At 42.0% G+C, this 18,571-nt stretch overlaps 1 protein-coding gene across 1 annotated transcript; it reads left to right on the top strand.

The window, feature by feature from the left end:
- The first annotated feature begins 392 nt into the window (after positions 1-392).
- Positions 393-15,536, top strand: ZNF197 (zinc finger protein 197). The gene is given in 8 exon segments (XM_059664338.1): positions 393-492; positions 5,764-6,233; positions 7,413-7,560; positions 8,336-8,427; positions 8,662-8,788; positions 12,563-13,525; positions 13,528-14,852; positions 14,855-15,536. Coding segments are annotated over 7 exon segments (3,075 nt in total). The 5' UTR covers positions 393-492; positions 5,764-5,843; the 3' UTR covers positions 14,885-15,536.
- Positions 15,537-18,571: the final 3,035 nt, after the last annotated feature.

The following is an 18,571-nucleotide window of genomic DNA, read 5'->3' as shown; positions in this document are numbered from 1 at the left end:
GATAAGCCACGTTATTACTCACGGTAAGAAATGCATAGGTTCAAGAATAGAGAGGAAAAGGTGCCCAGGAGGTCCATATGAGAAATGACTCCCAAACAACCTCAATTTACGTGCAAATGAAAACGGGCCCAGCTCCTTCTGGAGGCCACAGGCGTCCCGAGGGCATGGGCCGTATGCTTCTCCCCTCATCCTTCCTGTCCGAAACGCTGCAGCCCTCCCACTCATTCGCTGGGGGGAACCGAGACCCAAGGGCCCCCAAGCTCAGCCACGCGGAGCCTCCCCTGGAAAAAGCGAGGAACCATAGAGATGTGGCTTCCTAGACCTAGACAGTTGGGGTGGGCGTGGCGAGCAGCCGGAAGTCGCGGGACCCGCGGACCCCCCTCGCCATTATTCCGGGCCTCCGCTGCCGGCGCGTCTGGGTCTCAAGTCACCTCCCAGAGCCCCGGCGCCCAGGCGACGGCGCCCGAAGCCGGAGCCGCCTCGGGAGCCCGGGTGAGCGGGGTGGGCGGGGCCGGGTGGGCATGCGCGGAGGGCGGCCCGGTGCGCTGTCCTCGCCCGCCCTGGTCCCCGCCGCTGGCCGCCGCGCGGTCCCTTCTCGGCTCGGAGTGGAGGCGGGCGCTGCGGCCTCGACTTGGGCGGCTGCGGCGCGTGGAGGTTTGGGGGGCAGCGCCGAGGAGCCCGGTGCTCGAGTCCCCTCGCCCCTGTCGCCCTGGAGGGACGCAGCCGGGCGGCCAGGGTCCCCAGTCTTCCCGGAGGCCGATGCCCAGAAACACCTGGAGACATGCTTGGAGCAAGAGGCTCCCGGACTTCTGGGCACCTTTTTCTCTTCCTTGAGGGAGGGGCCAAGTCCCATCCTTTAATGTTGTAATATAATAGTATTTAAAAAGCAAACTTAGCCGAGACCGGTTTGGCTCAGTGGATGGAGCGTCGGCCTGCGGACTGAAGGGTCCCGGGTTCGATTCCGGTCAAGGGCATGTACCTGGGTTGCTGGCACATCCCCGGTGGGAGATGTGCAGGAGGCGGCTGATCGATGTTTCTCTCTCATCGATGTTTCTAACTCTCTATCTCTCTCCCTTCCTCTCTGTAAAAAATCAATAAAATATATTTAAAAAAAAATAAAAAGCAAACTTAGACTATCCGCGCCACCGTTACTTCAGAAAATACTCTACAGGGTGTCCCCCCAAAATGTATACACACTTTGAGTGATTATAAAGCCAGTGTTTATTTTTTTAAAAAAAATATTGATTTTTTACAGAGAGGAAGGGAGAGGGTTTGAGAGTTAGAAACATTGATCAGCTGCCTCCTGCACACACCCCACTGGGAATGTGCCCGCAACCAAGGTACATGCCCTTGACCGGAATCGAACCTAGGACCCTTCAGTCCGCAGGCGGACGCTCTATCCACTGAACCAAACCGGCCAGGGCAAGTCAGTGTTTATTAACATACAGTTCATTTCACAATTTATTTATTTATTTATTTATTTTAATTTTTTTTTTTTTTATTGATTTTTTTACAGAGAGGAAGGGAGAGAGACAGAGAGTTAGAAACATCGATCAGCTGCCTCCTGCACATCTCCCACTGGGGATATGCCCGCAACCCAGGTACATGCCCTTGACCTGAATCGAACCTGGGACCTTTCAGTCCGCAGGCCGACACTCTATCCACTGAGCCAAACCGGTTTCGGCCCATTTCACAATTTAAAAGACTACATAAATGAATACTTTTTTTTTGCCAATGCCTGTTTTCAAACATGACCATTCTGGTCCAGGCACTGCTAACAGGAAGCAATGGAATCAAGAATCATTTCGTTTAGTATTTGTGCGCCCTCAATCCGTCCACTGTTGTTGGTTTTGTACTGTAAACTTTATCTTTTATGTATCCCCATAAAAAAACATCTAGTGGCACTTTAGGATAAATTTTCTTTGTTCAAAGCTTAGTCTAGCTTAACTGATTTCAGATCAGTTAAACCTGAAAAGGAGTGGAAATTCAGTGAGTTATGAGCTGGTGAAGTGTGTATACATTTCTTTAGGACACCCTATATTTAGCACTGCTGAAACCCTAAAACTCAGAATAAGTGTTGCCCTTTGCAAGAAAGGTCGTTGCCAATATGTCAGTGACTATGTGTACATAATTATTGTTTTGTTACCGTTTTACAGCTTGCCAGATTAAAACTTGATAATGAACGGTCATTTGGAAACCATTGCTTCCGAATAGTTTGGATTTCAGAAGTCTTGTCTCAGATGGCATTATTTTGGAATTAGAGCCCCTGAATTCAGAACTTGCTCATGCAGCTTAACTCGTTGAGTGAATCACTTAGCCACCCTGAGCCTTTTTTGTTCTTCTTAACCATGGCTCACAAACGTTTTGTTAGAAGCAAACCAAATGTATGTTTAAATATTTGCGCCGAAACCGGTTTGGCTCAGTGAATAGAGCGTTGGCCTGCGGACTGAAAGGTCCCAGGTTCGATTCCGGTCAAGGGCATGTACCTGGGTTGCGGGCACTTCCCCAGTGGGGGGTGTGCAGGAGGCAGCTGATCGATGTTTCTCTCTCATCGATGTTTCTAACTCTCTATCTCTCTCTCTTCCTCTCTGTAAAAAATCAATACAATATATTTAAAAAAAAATATTTGTTACTTGCACCTGCAAAGTAAGAGTAAATAAGAGCTCTGGTAATTTACTGTAGAACATCATTTAGAAACCCATTTTTTTTTTCTTCAGACTAAATGTATGTGTGTATGCATGTATTTAATAGGCTTTATTTTTTTTAGAGCAGCTTTAGGTTCACAGGAAAATTGAACAGAAGGTACAGAGAGTTCCTCTGTACTCCCTGGCCCCACTCATTCATAGCCTTTTCCACATTAACATCCCCTACCAGGGTGGTACATTTGTTAGAATTTATGAATTATATAAAATCCTTAGACTGCATTAGGGTTCGCTTTTTTTTAATTTATATTTTTATTGATCCCAGAGAAGAAGGGAGAGGGAAAGAGAGATAGAAACATCAATGATGAGAGAGAATCATCAATTGGTTGCCTCCGACATGCGCTGCACTGGGGATCGAGCCCACAACCTGGGCATATGTCCTGACTGGGAATCTAACCAGTGACCTCTTGGTTTGTGGGTCAACACCCGACTTGGCGGGGTTCACTCTTTGTGTTGTATATTCTATGGTGCTTTTTGTTTGTTTGCTTAATATATTTTTATTGATTTCAGAGAGGAAGGGAGAGGGAGAGATAGAAACATCAATGATGAGAGAGAATCATTGATCAGCTGCCTCCTGCACACCCCCTACTGGGGGTTGAGTCCGCAATCCGGGCTTGTGTTCTTGACCGGAATCAAACCCAGGACCTTTTGGTCCATAGGCCGATCCTCTATCTACTGAGCCAAACCAGCTAGGACATTCTAAGGGTTTTGATAAGTGTTCTGGATTTTGGCCATTCTAGTAGGAGTGTAGTGGCATGTCATTGTTGTTTTCATTTGCATTTCCCTGATGACATATGATGTGGAGCATATTTTCATACACTTACTTGGAATCTATGTATCTTCTTTCGTGAGATGTTTGTTAAAATTTTAGGGCCATTTTTTAATTGAGTTGTTTTCTTATTGTTGAGTTTTAAGAGTTCTTTATATGAAATATACAAAGGGTAACAGTCCTTTGTCAGATATGAGTGTCTTTTGCAAATGTTTTTTTCCCAGTCTTTAACTTCTTATTCTCTTGACATTGCCTTTTGCAGGTCAGAAGTTTTTTGTTTTAATGAAATCCAGCTTATGAGTTGTTTATTTTTGCATCAGTGCTGGAGTTGGGTAAATGCATTCATAAAAAGAGGGAGGAGCTATGTACCAGCAAGGAAGATCGCTAAGATACATTGTTAATTGAGGAAAGAAGACGCAGTACAGGATTCATGGTGTTCTATCATTTGTGAGAAAAGAGAATTACAAAAAGAAAAATGTAAAGTAAAACCTTTTTACTGGTGCTTGTCACTTATAGTATATGATCAATTTCTTGTTCAGCCTCTCAACAGTCTTTAGAATTTGACTTCTGTTTATTTCTCTGCTCTACTCCGGCAGCCTTACCTCTAGAGCTTACTTCCCTTTTTTGGCTTGCAAAGCACATTTCTAACATAGCTGTATGTCCCTCCCTTGATTTTGAAATTATGTTTCTTCCTGGAATGGCTTTCCTAATATTCCAGTGTTTTTTAAAAAAATCTTCTTTAAAGACCAATCCAAGATTACTTTCATGAATTCTTTCTGTGCTTGTATGCCCTCCTATTAATTATACTTACACATTATATTGAAATCATATTTATATTTCCACCTCCATTGCTCATTTATAAGCGTGCTATATAAAATTAATGAAGGTGCTGTCATATATCACTGATACAGATATAATGCATATATATGAATCAGTGATATATGAAAAGGTATTTAAAACTATACCTTTTGCCCTAACTGGGTTGGCTCAGTGGATAGAGCGTCTGCCTGCAGACTCAAGTGTCCCGGGTTCAATTCCAGTCAAGGGCATGTACCTTGATTGCAGGCACATCCCCAGTAGGGGGTGTGCAGGAGGCAGCTGAACGTGTTTCTCTCTCATCGATGTTTCCAACTCTCTATCCCTCTCCCTTCCTGTCTGTAAAAAATCAATAAAATATATTTTAAAAAAAACCCAACTATACCTTTTTTGGCCCAACAATTATTTTACTAGGAATTTTTCCTGAAGAGATAAACAGATTTGTAACCAAAAATTTATTAGCAAGGATAGTCATTGTGACCTAATTTATAATAGGGGAAATTATAAACAACTTAAATGTATAATAACAGGGGACTCTGTAAGTATGAATGGACTCATGTGCTCTTAAAAATAATGACTACTTGCCGTAACTGGTTTGGCTCAGTAGATAGAGCATCAGCCTGCGGACTGAAGGGTCCCAGGTTCAATTCCGGTCAAGGGCATGTACCTTGGTTGTGGGCACGTCCCCAGTGGGGGTTGTGCAGGAGGCAGCTGATCGATGTTTCTCATCGATGTTTCTATAACTCTCTATCCCTCTCCCTTCCTCTCCGTAAAAAAAATCAATAAAATATATATTTTAAAAAAAAATGACTACTTAATATTATGTTCACAACAATACGTGTGGAAAGTAAGTTACAGAGCAGTACAGTTGGATCCAGTCTTGTGCTCCAAATTGGTGCAGAGAGCAAGGACTGAACATAGCAGGAATTATTTCTGGTTTCGTGTGTGTTTTCTGGTTTTACAAAATTTTCTGTCTTGTAATAAGAAAATTGTATCAGGGTTAAGGCCATGGTTACTTGTTGACTCCACAGAACATAGGAAAGAATGCAAGTTACAGAAGGATAACTAACGTTTGAATTTATATACCAGGCACTTTTCAAAAACATAAAGAAAGTATATTTAGACATCAGATTCTTACAACAAGCGTATAAAATAGGAACTGTTATTACCCCTATTTTTCAGGTTAAAAGACGGACTCAGAAGTGAGGTAACCTGTTTAAAATCACTCATTGTTGGAGTACTGGATAAAGGAAGGAGGCACTGTGAATAAAAACCGTAGGAATTTCCTGTCTGTGGTTTCAGCAGTGGTCTGGTTGCCCTGTGTCATTGTCCCCAGAGCCTTGAGCAGGGGGCTTTGTCAGAGGAGGCACTGCTGCGAGCCTAGAACCTCGCATTTAGGGATTTTCTCTTCATCACTGGGGGCGGGAAAACTTGGTGGTTTCACTGCATTAACTTTAACAATGATTTTTTTTGTAGATGATGTTCTCCAAGCTCTAAGGAAGAAGTCGAGCAAGGACTGAGGGGGCCCAGAGAAGAGGCTTTCTTAATTAAAGACAATGACAAGAGAAAGTTGGGCCCACAATGCTCTGAGACAAGAGGGTCTTGTTAAGGGGAAGGATGATACCTGGAAATGGGGAACCAGCTTCCAAGGGAGCAGCTCCTCCGTTTGGGAGACCTCCCATCTGCACTTTAGACAGTTACGGTACCATGAGACGGCTGGACCCCAGGAGGCGCTGAGCCGGCTCCGGGAGCTCTGTCGCCGTTGGCTGAGGCCAGAAGCACGCACCAAGGCCCAGATCCTGGAGCTGCTGGTGCTGGAGCAGTTCCTGAGCATCTTGCCTGGGGAGATTCGGACCTGGGTGCAGATCCAGCGCCCTGGGAGTGGTGAGGAGGCCGTGGCCCTCGTAGAAGAGCTGCAGAAAGACCTCGATGGACCAGCGCTAAAAGTGAGAAAGGGCGAGGGGGAAGAATTTGGGATAGAAGGAAGGAGAAAATTGAGGCAGGACTGGAGGGCGAGCCTATGATTTTTCATTAACGATAGCATATTAGCAACCCTAATGGTAATTAAAACTGGTTCATGAGCTATTCAGACCATAGGATATCTTTGCAGTTAAATGAATTTATGAGTGGGGTCTTTGGGCCCAGTTCAGAATCAGCACAAAGTCATTGACTGCACTCTGTCCTCCTGGGTGATGCTTGCTAATGTTGAGTTTGGTTCAAGAACCTGAAGAACATAAGATTGCTAAGTGTTCTCCTGAACAGAAGCATATGTATTCTTTGTTTGCAATGATGATTTGAACCTGAAGTTAAAAGGCAGTGAGAGAATAAGAATGAAGCTTTCTAGATCTGGCGAGACTTTGCCATGTGTGCCCCTACTTGGGTTTCTGTGAGCCAGAGGATTGGGTTGAGATATTTGCTTCTGATAAGATTTTATATCCTTGACTATTAAGTTGGGATCTTATATAGTTCCTAGTGTGTGTATGTGAGATCTCTGTCAATTTGTAGCCCACTAGAAATATTTCTATTAGAAGTCTGAAACAGAATTTCATCTTGGCAGTGGCACCAAAGATAGGCTTGTTTCATCATAAAAATGAAGAATTTTGAAGCTATATATTTCATTAAACATCACTAATGCATCTTCCTCATTTGAGAAATAATAAAACAGAGGCAGAAAAGGGTTCACTGGATTGCCTTAGGCCAGACAGCTAGCTGGCAGCAAAACCACATGTTTAGACTCCTACTCTAGTGTTCCTTCTGTTGGAGCAGGAAGGGATAAATAAAGGGGTAAATAAGTAGAAGAGTATTTAAGACTAGGTCTGAAGATAAAACACATGCTCTTAATTATTGCTTGTTACTTCCCATTCCCTCCTTAACCCTCACGCAGGTCTGGCTTCTGTTTCCACTGTTCTGTTCAGTCTCTTCTGGGAGAGGTCACCAGTGCCCTGAGTGGGGCTAGAGGGCAGCTCTAGGCAAAGTTTTTCTGCTGTTTTGATGCTCCATACTTGAGGTGGGTGCCTGATCTCACAGTTCTAGATTATGGGCAGAAAGAGGTCCACAGTGGTTAGGTGAGTTGGTTTTCTGGAGGTACAAGAAGAGCCAGCTTATTTTGTTCTGTTTATTCCCAGGTTCCAGTCCTTGTCCAGGACCAGGAGGCCATGAGCATGCCAGGAACAGCACATCCTCAGGCACCCCCGGGGAGCCACGTATCAGCTGAAATTTGCCCAAATCCTCTTACTGATCCAGCTGTGTTCAACCTCCAGGATCCTCAGCATGGTACTTATTTAGTAGCCCTGGCTTTGGATTTCCTTTCTTTTCTTGGACCTTTACTGTGGCTTATCCCTCTACTCCCAGGTGGTTGCTTCCTCTCCTATCCTTTGAATGAATTCTTTATGGTGACAAGCTCGTTCTGTTCTCCCTCTTGTCCTTTTCTGGGTCTCTGACCTCTCATCCATCCCTATGAATGCTCTTTGTGTTATTCCAGCCCTGTACGTGGGAGGTTTGTAGGTCACTTTATAGCCATCATTGCCTAGACATGAGAGTTCTGGGTCTTTCTGAATTCCTTGTTTATAGAAGACTAGAGGCCCAGTGTGGGTCCCTAGGCCAGGTTTGCGGAGATTGGGCCGAAACCAGCTCTCCAACATCCCCTGAGGGGTTTCAGATTGTGAGAGGGCGGTTCTTGGGTGATGCACCCCAGAATCAGGCTCGTCACCCGAGAACTGCAGCTGCCAAGTCACCGTAGTTCGGCAGCTCCTGCGTTGAGTGCCTGCCCCCTGGTAGTCAGTGCATGTCATGGCTACTGGTAGGCCAGTCGCTTAGGCTTTTATATATATAGACTAGAGGCCCAGTGCACGAATTTTTGCACCGGTGGGGTCCCTTGGGGTGGCCTGCAGAGATCGGGCTCCAGCTCGTGCCCCCAGCCTTGCAGCCCCACAGCCCCGCCTGGCAACTGAGTTGGCCTGGTGCCGCCCCCTCACCTGTATAGATACTGGACTTGGAGTAGTTGGCAGGGACAGCAGAAATCTCAATGCTGCTTTTCCTCCTTCCTCAGATTCTCCTGCCCCTGAAGCTTCTGCCCTTTCCCAGGAAGAGAACCCAAGAAATCAATTGATGGCACTCATGCTCCTAACAGCCCAGCCCCAGGTGAGGTTTGCACCCTTTTTCCTTCCTAAGGATCCATCTGAACCACCTAACTGTACCACCAAGTGCCCTCTCCCATCCTAGTGCTTAGTGTCCAGTTCCCATCTCTAAATCTTTACGTGGCGTCTTCCTATATTGCTGATATCCCTTGCCCACCTCATGACTTCACAATGTGAAAGGAACCTTTCAGTAGGGGAGCTCCTGGGCGTGGGTAACCACACATACCTGTTATTTCAGGAGTTGGTGATGTTTGAGGAGGTATCAGTGTGCTTCACTGCAGAGGAATGGGCATGCCTGGGCCCAATTCAGAGGGCCTTGTACTGGGATGTGATGCTGGAGAATTATGGAAATGTGACCTCCCTAGGTAAGGACCTTTCGTCCCATGATTCTTACCTTTATCATCAGCTTTTGCTTATTTTCTGATTATGAAAATAGTGTATACTTATTTTGGAAAACAAAACGTTAGAAAAGAAAAAATTTTCCTTAAACCCACTACTTATAGACAGTTATAAAAATTTTAATATATTTCTGCTTTTTTCTGTGTATTTGAGGTTGTTTTTTAAAAAAATATATTTCTGTATTGATTTCAGAGAGGAAGGGAGAAGGAGAGAAAGAGAGAGAAACATCAATGATGAGAATCATTGATCGGCTGCCTCCAGCACGTCCCCCACTGGGGATTGAGCCCGCAACCCAGGCATGTGCCGCCTGGCTGGAACTGAACCCGGGACCCTTCAGTCACAGGCCAATGCCCTATCCACTGAGCCAAACCAGCTAGGGCTATTAGAGGTATTTTTACATTGTTATAAGTGTGTGTGTGTGTGTGTGTGTGTGTGTGTACAGTTTTAAAGCTTGCCGTTTTTGCATTCTCATATTATTAAAAATTGTTGGCAAATATTATCTATACTGGTTACATAATTTGTGCCATAATTCAGTTAGCCATTTTCTTATTTTAGATAATTACTATATTAATCATCTATGTTTAAGACCTTTCTTTATTACTCACCAGAAGCCTGGTGCATGGACTTGTGTACCAGTGGGGTCCCTCGGCCTGGCTTGCGGGGATTGGCCGACCCCACCGTTGCATGATTGGGGCCAAGGAGAGACTATGGGAGGGCTCCAGGGCATGTCCGGCCCATCTTGCTCAGTCTCAATCAGGGCCAATTGGGGCTGGCTGGGGCCGGCTGGCCGGGGAGAGACCACCAGAGGTTGGCCAGCTGGGGAGGACTCCAGGGCATGTCCAGCCCATCTCACCCAATCCTGATTGGCCGGACCCCAGCAGCAAGCTAACCTACCAGTTGGAGCGTCTGCCCCCTGGTGGTTAGTGTGTGTCATAGCAACTGGTCGAATGGTTGGACACTTAGCATATTAGGCTTTTATTATATAGGATTATTTTTTGGAAGTAGAATTACTCAGACTAAGTGTTTGAATTGTTTTAAGGCTCTTGCTTGCCAAATTGCTTTCCATAGTGATCACTGTCATCCCAGCTCTTACTGTCAGTACAGAAGAATGCTCCTTTTGTTCTGCTTTCACTGGTGCTGAGTAATCTCATTCTTTTAAATTGTTGCAATTATAATTTTAAAAAATTTATTTATTGATTTTAAAGATAGAGAGGTAGGGAAAAAGGAAGGGAGGGAGGAAGAAAGTGATGGAGGGAGGAAGAGAGAGAGAGAGAGAGCAGATTTGTTGTTTCACTTTTTTATGCATTCATTGGTTGATTCTTATATGTTCCCTGAAAGGAGATCGAACCCACAATCTTGGTGTATGGGGATGACAGGCTAATCAACTGAGCTACCCAGCTGTGGTGCTAACATAATTTTTAAAAGTTATAGTATCTATATATTCCCAACTGGAGTACTTTGATTAGTAATAAAGTAAGAGTATTTTTATTTTTTTAAAGAGTATTTTAAAAAATTTATTAGCTATTTGTACTTTCACATTAAACATCTATCATGTAGTGGCAACTGTGGAAATGATGTGATTCTGTCATTAAGTAGCTTACCATGGTTTGGGAGATGAACATAGAATGAATAATAAGGCAAAGTAAAGTAATTGGTATGAGAATGGCATAAGCTTCTTGATATTGAGATGGAGACAACTACAACCAGTTCCATTCTGGACATTTCATAAAAATGGAATCATACAATATGTGGTCTGTTATGACTGAATTCTTTTACCCAGTGTAATGTTTTCAAGGTTCCTCAACGTTGCAGCATATTAATACTTCATTCCTTTTTAGGGGCATATATTTGTTTATCTGGATATATAACATTTTATTGATCCATTCATCAGTTGATGGACCTTTAGGTTGCTTCCACCTTTGGGCTATTATGAATAACACTGCTATGAACATTTGTGTACAAGTTTTTGTGTGTACATATGTTCTCATTTCTTTTGGATATATACTTAGGAGTGGATTTGCTGGGTCATGGCAACTGTTACACTTAATCATTTGATGAATTGACAAACTGTTTTCTAAAGTTGTTGCACCATTTTACGCTCTCACCAACTGTATACGTGTTTCAATTTCTCCAAGTCTTCAACAATACTTGTTATTATCTGTCTTTCTGATTATAGTCATCCTAGTCTGTCTGAAATGATTTGCATTTCCTGATGGCTAATAATGTTAGGCAACTTTTTATGTGCTTATTGGCTATTTGTATGTCTTTGAAGAAATGTCTATTCAGGTTCTTTGTATATTCTATATATTGGTACCTTATAAAATATATGACTTTTAAGTATTTTCTCCATGCTGTCAGTTGCCTTTTCACTTTCTTGGTGATAGTCTTTGAAGCACAAAAGTTATTCATTTTGGTGAATTCCAGTTTACTTTTTCTTTTGCTGCATGTGTCATCTAGTAATCCATTGCCTAATCCAAGGTCATGATGATTTATGTCTGTTTCTTCTAAGAGTTTTTTAGTTTTAGCTCTTACATTGAGGTCTTTGATCCATCTTGCATTAATTTTTGTGTAAGGTAAGGGTCCAACTTCATTCTTATACACGTGGCTACTCAGTTATCTCAACACCATTCTTTCCCTATTGAATTGTTTTGACACCCTGACCCAGAATCGAACTGGTAACTTCCTGGTGCATGGAACGCTGCTCAACTTACTAAGCCACACTGGCCTGGCAGCATTAAGTTGCTTTTTATTTTATTTTTTTATTTTTTTAAAAAATATTTTATTGATTTTTTACAGAGAGGAAGGGAGAGGAATAGAGAGTGAGAAACATTGGTGAGAGAGAAACATCGATCAGCCGCCTCCTGCACACTCCCCACTGGGGACGTGCCCGCAACCAAGGCACATGCCCTTGACGGGAATCGAACCCGGGACCCTTGAGTCCGCAGGCCAACGCTCTATCCACTGAGCCAAACCGACCAGGGCAAGTTGCTTTTTAATGGACTTTTTTCCTCAGGTTAATTACTTTCAAGTAATTATAAAGTGTTTATGGACTTGACTCTTCAAATTTTTTTTAAAATATATTTTTATTGATCTCAGAGAGGAAGGGAGAGGGAGAGAGAGATAGAAACATCAATGATGAGAGAAATCATTGATTGGCTGCCTCCTGCACGCCCCCCAACTGGGGATCGAGCCCGCAACCCAGGCATGTGCCCTTGACTGGAATCGAACCTGGGACCCCCCAGTCCGCAGGCTGACGCTCTGTCCACTGAGCCAAACCAGCTAGGGCCAAATTTTAAGATTGCCTTTCAGAATCCTTAGGTATATTTTCTTTTCCTTTTCTTTTTTTATTTTTAGAGTTCCCATCTTCCTAGCAAGAAGAAAATAAAAAGACAGTTTTTTATAAGCCAAATGATTCTTCTTTTTCCATCCAACTTCCTGTTCCTCAAGTCTGAACCACCTATATAAAATAGCATGTTCTCTCTCATTCTTCCTTGCATCTATGTTTTCAACATTAATATATATTTTTAGCTGCTCCCTGAAGACAAAGCATTAGATGCATCTCAGAGTGAGTTCTGTTAATCCATTTACAACATTCTGTCAATATAGCATTCTGTTTTTAACCTGCGTTTAATGAAAAGTTTCTCCTTTTTGTATGCATATAAACGTGTATCCTTCTAGCTTGTTAAAGTCATTTGAAGATTTGTTCTCACTAACACAGAAACTTTTATTCTTTTTACCAGAATGGGAGACCATGACTGAGAATGAGGAGGTAACAGCAAAGTCAAGCATATCTCAAAGAGCAGATTCTCAGAAAGGAACATCAAAAAGACTTCCAGGAGGTATTTCCCAGGTCCTTGATTTTGAGAAAGAGTGTGCATGGCAAGTTTTGGCAAGTCAGTGGGGAAATGAAACAAGTGAAAGAGATACATCGAAGAAATGTTCTCTCTATGAGCGAGACAAGAAGAAAAGGACTCCACCAGAAAAACGACGCCGGAAGTGGAAGGAATTTGGAGAAAGCTTGCCTTTAGATCCAGCTCTTTCTGAAAGTTTAATGGGTACTGAAGGAAAGAAGTTTTATAAATGTGACATGTGTTGTAAACATTTCAGTAAAATCTCCCATCTTATAAACCACCGGAGAATCCACACGGGTGAGAAACCTCATAAATGTAAGGAGTGTGGAAAAGGCTTTATTCAGCGTTCAAGCCTTTTAATGCATTTACGGAACCATTCTGGGGAGAAACCTTATAAGTGTAATGAATGCGGGAAAGCCTTCTCTCAAAGTGCTTACCTTCTAAACCATCAGAGAATCCACACTGGGGAGAAACCTTATAAATGTAAGGAGTGTGGAAAGGGCTTCTATAGGCACTCGGGCCTTATTATACACCTGAGGCGCCACTCTGGGGAGAGACCTTATAAATGTAATGAATGTGGAAAAGTTTTCTCCCAGAATGCTTACCTCATTGACCACCAGAGGCTCCACAAAGGGGAAGAACCTTATAAATGTAACAAGTGTCAGAAAGCTTTCATCCTGAAGAAGAGCCTCATTCTGCACCAGAGAATCCACTCTGGGGAAAAACCCTATAAATGTGATGAATGTGGAAAAACATTTGCTCAAACCACTTACCTTGTTGACCACCAGCGACTGCACAGTTCAGAGAACCCATACAAATGTAAAGAATGTGGAAAAGTTTTCATTCGAAGCAAAGCCTCCTTTTACACCAGAGAGTACACACAGAAAAGAAGACCTTTGGTTGTAAAAAATGTGGGAAGGTTTTCAATTCTAAGGCAAACCTCATTGACCATAAGAGGATGCATAGCAGAGAGAAGCCTTATAAATGTACTGACTGTGGGAAAGCCTTCACTCAGAGTGCTTACCTTTTTGACCACCAGAGACTCCACAATGGGGAGAAGCCCTATGAATGTAATGAATGTGGGAAAGTTTTCATTCTAAAGAAAAGCCTCATTTTACATCAGAGGTTTCACACTGGAGAGAATCTCTATGAATGTAAAGATTGTGGCAAGGTCTTTGGTTCTAACAGAAACCTGATTGACCACGAGAGACTCCACAGTGGGGAGAAGCCCTATGAATGTCGAGAGTGTGGGAAAACCTTCATTATGAGCAAGAGTTTCATGGTCCATCAGAAACTTCATACACAGGAAAAAGCCTACAAATGTGAGGATTGTGGGAAGGCTTTCAGTTACAATTCAAGCCTGTTGGTACATCGGAGAATCCACACTGGGGAAAAACCCTTTGAATGCCGTGAGTGTGGAAGAGCTTTCAGTTCTAACAGAAATCTCATTGAACATAAGAGAATCCATAGTGGTGAGAAACCCTATGAGTGTAATGAGTGTGGCAAATGCTTCATTCTGAAGAAAAGCCTCATTGGACATCAGAGGATTCACACAAGGGAAAAATCTTATAAATGCAGTGACTGTGGGAAAGTCTTTAGTTACCGCTCAAACCTTACAGCCCATCAAAGGATCCACACTGGTGAGAAACCCTATGCATGCAATGAGTGTGGGAAAGGCTTTACTTACAACAGAAACCTTATAGAACATCAAAGAATTCACAGTGGGGAAAAAACCTACGAATGTCATATATGCAGAAAAGTCCTCACTTCTAGTAGAAATCTTATGGTCCATCAGAGAATCCACACTGGAGAGAAACCTTATAAATGTAATGAGTGTGGAAAAGACTTCAGTCAGAATAAAAACCTTGTTGTACATCAGAGAATGCACACTGGGGAAAAACCATATGAGTGTGAGAAATGCAGAAAATCTTTTACTTCTAAGAGGAATTTAGTTGGCCACCAGAGAATCCACACAGGGGAGAAACCATATGGGTGTAATGATTGTAACAAAGTTTTTAGGCAACGAAAAAACCTTTCTGTGCATCAGAAAGTTCATACAGTTGAAAACCTCTGTGAATGTGATGAGTCTGACAAAGAATTCTCTCAAACTTCAAACCTTCATCTTCAACAAAAAATCCATACCGTGGAAGAATTCTCTTGGCTTCAAAATGCCAATGAGCTGAGTCCAAGTTAGAGATTCAGAAAATGTAGTGTCATATGTAAAATGGAATAGAATTCCTGCCTATTTAAGTAACTGTTGGAGAAATGGCAATATATGGTTCTTAAAAGAATTTGTGATTGCCTCTATTATATTCGAGTTGCATGTGAAAGAAGGTTATTATAGATTTTCAAGAATAGAAAATCAAACCAAATTCTAGTTAAAGTATACAGTGGGGCCTTGACTTATGAGTGTCCCAACTAACGAGTTTTTCGAGTTACGAGCTGTCTCTCGGCCGATTTTTTGCTTTGAGTTGCGAGCTAAAATTCGGGTTACGAGCCAGCTTCAGATACCCCACCGCTAGTTAGCACAGCGAACGTCACAGTGAACGCCACAACATCAGCCCAGCATCACGTGTCTCACTCGTTCACTTTAAGATTTGACTTACGAGTAATTTGAGTTACGAGATCGGTCACGGAACGAATTAAACTCATAAGTCAAGGCCCCACTGTACTCTGTTCCAGACCATTCATTATGACTCAGTAAGAGACGTTGGAGCAATTGAGGACTCTGAAGAAATTGGATTTGTCTTATGGGATGTAATGATGTTATAAGCGGTAGCAAAAATATCTTTGTATTAAAAAGTGGAAGTTTCTGAAAATGTGTATATTATACATTTTAAAGATAGAATCACTGCTGCAGAAAGTCTGTATGGACAATATGATTGAGACATGTCAGACATGGAGTTGGGTGAGCAAGAGCCTGCTGTTTGAGGATAATATAAGAAGAGCACTGGATTTGGAATCAGAAAACCTAGATTTAGGTCCTGGCCCTTTCTCTTACTACCAATGTGTAAGTCAGCATGTAAGCCTCAGTTTCTCTGTCAGTCAAATATTACCATAATGCCTACCTCACAGGATTGTTAAGAGGGTTAAGTGAAAGAATCTTTGTGAAAGTACTTCGTGAAGTAATTTAGTTGACAGTAAAGTGGGATAAAAGGGTTATAGTCACAGTCTAGAACACGGCATAATGTAATATTTGTTCATTAATTAATATTCAGACTCTGTGAACCTCAAAAGGCATTCATTTTTATAATAAGATGAAATGTGGTATATAGCTAACTGGAATTTAGCTCTCTAAGAAGATGTAAAAAATACAGCTTTAAAAATATTTAAAGGGCCCTAGCAGGTTTGGCTCAGTGGATAGAGCATCGGCCTGCAGACCAAAGGGTCCCAGGTTCTATTCTGGTCAAGGGCACGTACCTTGGTTGCAGGCTCCTCCCCCGCCTGGGCCCTGGTCAAGGCTTGTGCAGGAGGCAACCAGTCTGTTTGTTTCACATTGATGTTTCTCTCTGTATTTCCCTTTCTCTTCCACTCTCCCTAAAAAAACATCAATGGAAAAATATCCTCAGGTAAGGATTAGCTCCTCCCACAAAAAATGTTTACGGGAACCCTGGCTGGTGGCTCAGTTGGTTAGAGTGGCATCCCATACACCAAAAGATTGCCAGTTCAATTGCAGGTTTGATCCCCAGTTGGGGTGCATATGGGAGGCAACCAGTGTTTCTCTTCCTCCCTCCTTCTCTCTCTAAAATCAATTAAAAAAAAAAAGAATTTTAGGTTGTTTGCTTGAACAACTGGAAAATGATTTTTTAAATGTTTAAGGGAGTTAATAGATCCTAGTTCAGCGGTCTCAACCTGTGGGTCGTGACCCCTGAAAATATATCCTACATATCAGATATTTACATTACGATTCATAACAGTAGCAAAATTACAGTTAGGAAGTAGCAACAAAAATAATTTTATGATTGGGGGTCACCACAGCATGAGGAACGGTATTAAAGGGTTGCGGCATTCGGAAGGTTGAGAACCACTGCCCTAGTTTGTTTTTACATAATACTGAATTATTGTGGGAAAATAATATATCCACCCATTAACACTGATACCAATGCAAACAATTTCTTTTCAACCTTCAAATTTGAAACCTAGTGTATGTAGAGTATCAGAATGGAAGGGCAGTCCTATGTTGCTTACCTTGTTCATAGGGAAAAGTCCTTAACCCAGCCGTGGGCAAACTACGGCCCGCAGGCCGGATCTGGCCCGTTTGAAATGAATAAAACTAAAAAAAAAAAGACCATACCCTTTTATGTAATGATGTTTACTTTGAATTTATATTAGTTCACACAAACACTCCATCCATGCTTTTGTTCCGGCCCTCCGGTCCAGTTTAAGAACCCATTGTGGGTTCTTAAAAAGTTTGCCCACCCCTGTCTTAACCCCAACCCTTGAGCTGATTATCCCTGGCATTGCCCTCAATTTATCATTGTTGACATGAGATAGCTTTTTACTTAAGAATCAAGCCCTTCAAGCTCTAATTAAACCAATTCAGAAGACATTCCTGAGCCGTTAGGTCCATTATTCCCTGTAAAGCAACCATTCATTCAATTTTCCCTTTTGTACATTTGTAAATTTAATTCAACCTGTATTTTTGAGTTGATAATTTTATGTTGTCATTCTCAAAACTCTAATTCTGCAGCTGGACTATTAATATCAGGATTGTGTTTCCTAATTACCAGTAGTATTGAAGTGGTATGTTGATTATAATAATTATTAATTCAACTCCAAATATCCTTGAGGGCTGGTTCCTCATTAGAATGAAGGTACCCAAAAATGAATACTGGAATGGGCCCAAGGTTAAAAATTAAGACCTGGTTATGAGTTAGATTCTTCAACTTGGACAAATACCTTAATTTCTTGGAACTTTGATTTCCTCATCTGTTAAGCAGGAGGAAGAATACCTCATGAAGTTATTACAAGGTAATGAATATGAAATTGTTTTATATCCATGCTGCAGAAGAATCACCCCGGATTATGTAATAATTACAAAGGTAAATGTTATTTAAGAATGGAGAAAACTAGCATTTACCTCTTAACCAATTAAAATGCAACATTATTAAGGCTGAAACAACCCATATAATGTGCCTCCTGATAGGGATGCAATAAGCTAAAAGTATAACCTGAATTCATCAAGCTTCTTGGACCAAATTGCCAGTTTACAGGACCTACAGGAAGCAGAAGAAGATAAGTGACATCAGGAGAAACAAATTCAGATGTGGGATATTGTACAAGAAAACTGCACTGTATTCTTCAAAATGACAATGATGAAAAGGGGAGAGGTGATAATCTTTGAAGCTGGATGAGTATTGAAAGTTCATTGTACTGTTCTCTGCTTTTATGTACAGTATGTATAAAATTTAACAGTAAAAGGTATAAAATGTGAATTAGGAAGTTGTGTTTAAAAGATACTAAAGATCATTCAGCAAGCGAGGCTCAGTGGTTGAGCATCAACCTATGAAGCAGGAGGTCACGGTTCGATTCCTGGTCAGGGCGCACGTCCTGGTTGTAGGCTTGATCCCCAGTGGGGTTGTGTGCAAGAGGCAGCTGATCAATGATTCTCATCATTGATGTTTCTATTTCCCTCTCCCTCTCTAAAATCAATAAAAATACATGTTTTTTAAAAAGATACCAAAGAGCAATAAGATGCTAAGGCAGTCATAGACTCACACAAATGCCCAATTGATTTTTGACAAAGATACAAAAGGAATTCAGCAGAGGAGGGACTTTTCAGCAAATGCTGCTGGAACAATTGGATGTCCATAGGCTAAATAAATGAATAATTGGAAACTAAGCAAAGAATTCTTAGATTTTTATAAAAAACATGCTCCATAAGAGGAAAAAATTATT

Source organism: Myotis daubentonii, chromosome 14, assembly GCF_963259705.1.
Source record: "Myotis daubentonii chromosome 14, mMyoDau2.1, whole genome shotgun sequence".
NCBI lineage: Eukaryota > Metazoa > Chordata > Mammalia > Chiroptera > Vespertilionidae > Myotis > Myotis daubentonii.
Note: the sequence above shows the minus strand (reverse complement) of the source record. Positions and strands in the feature narration are given on the sequence as shown.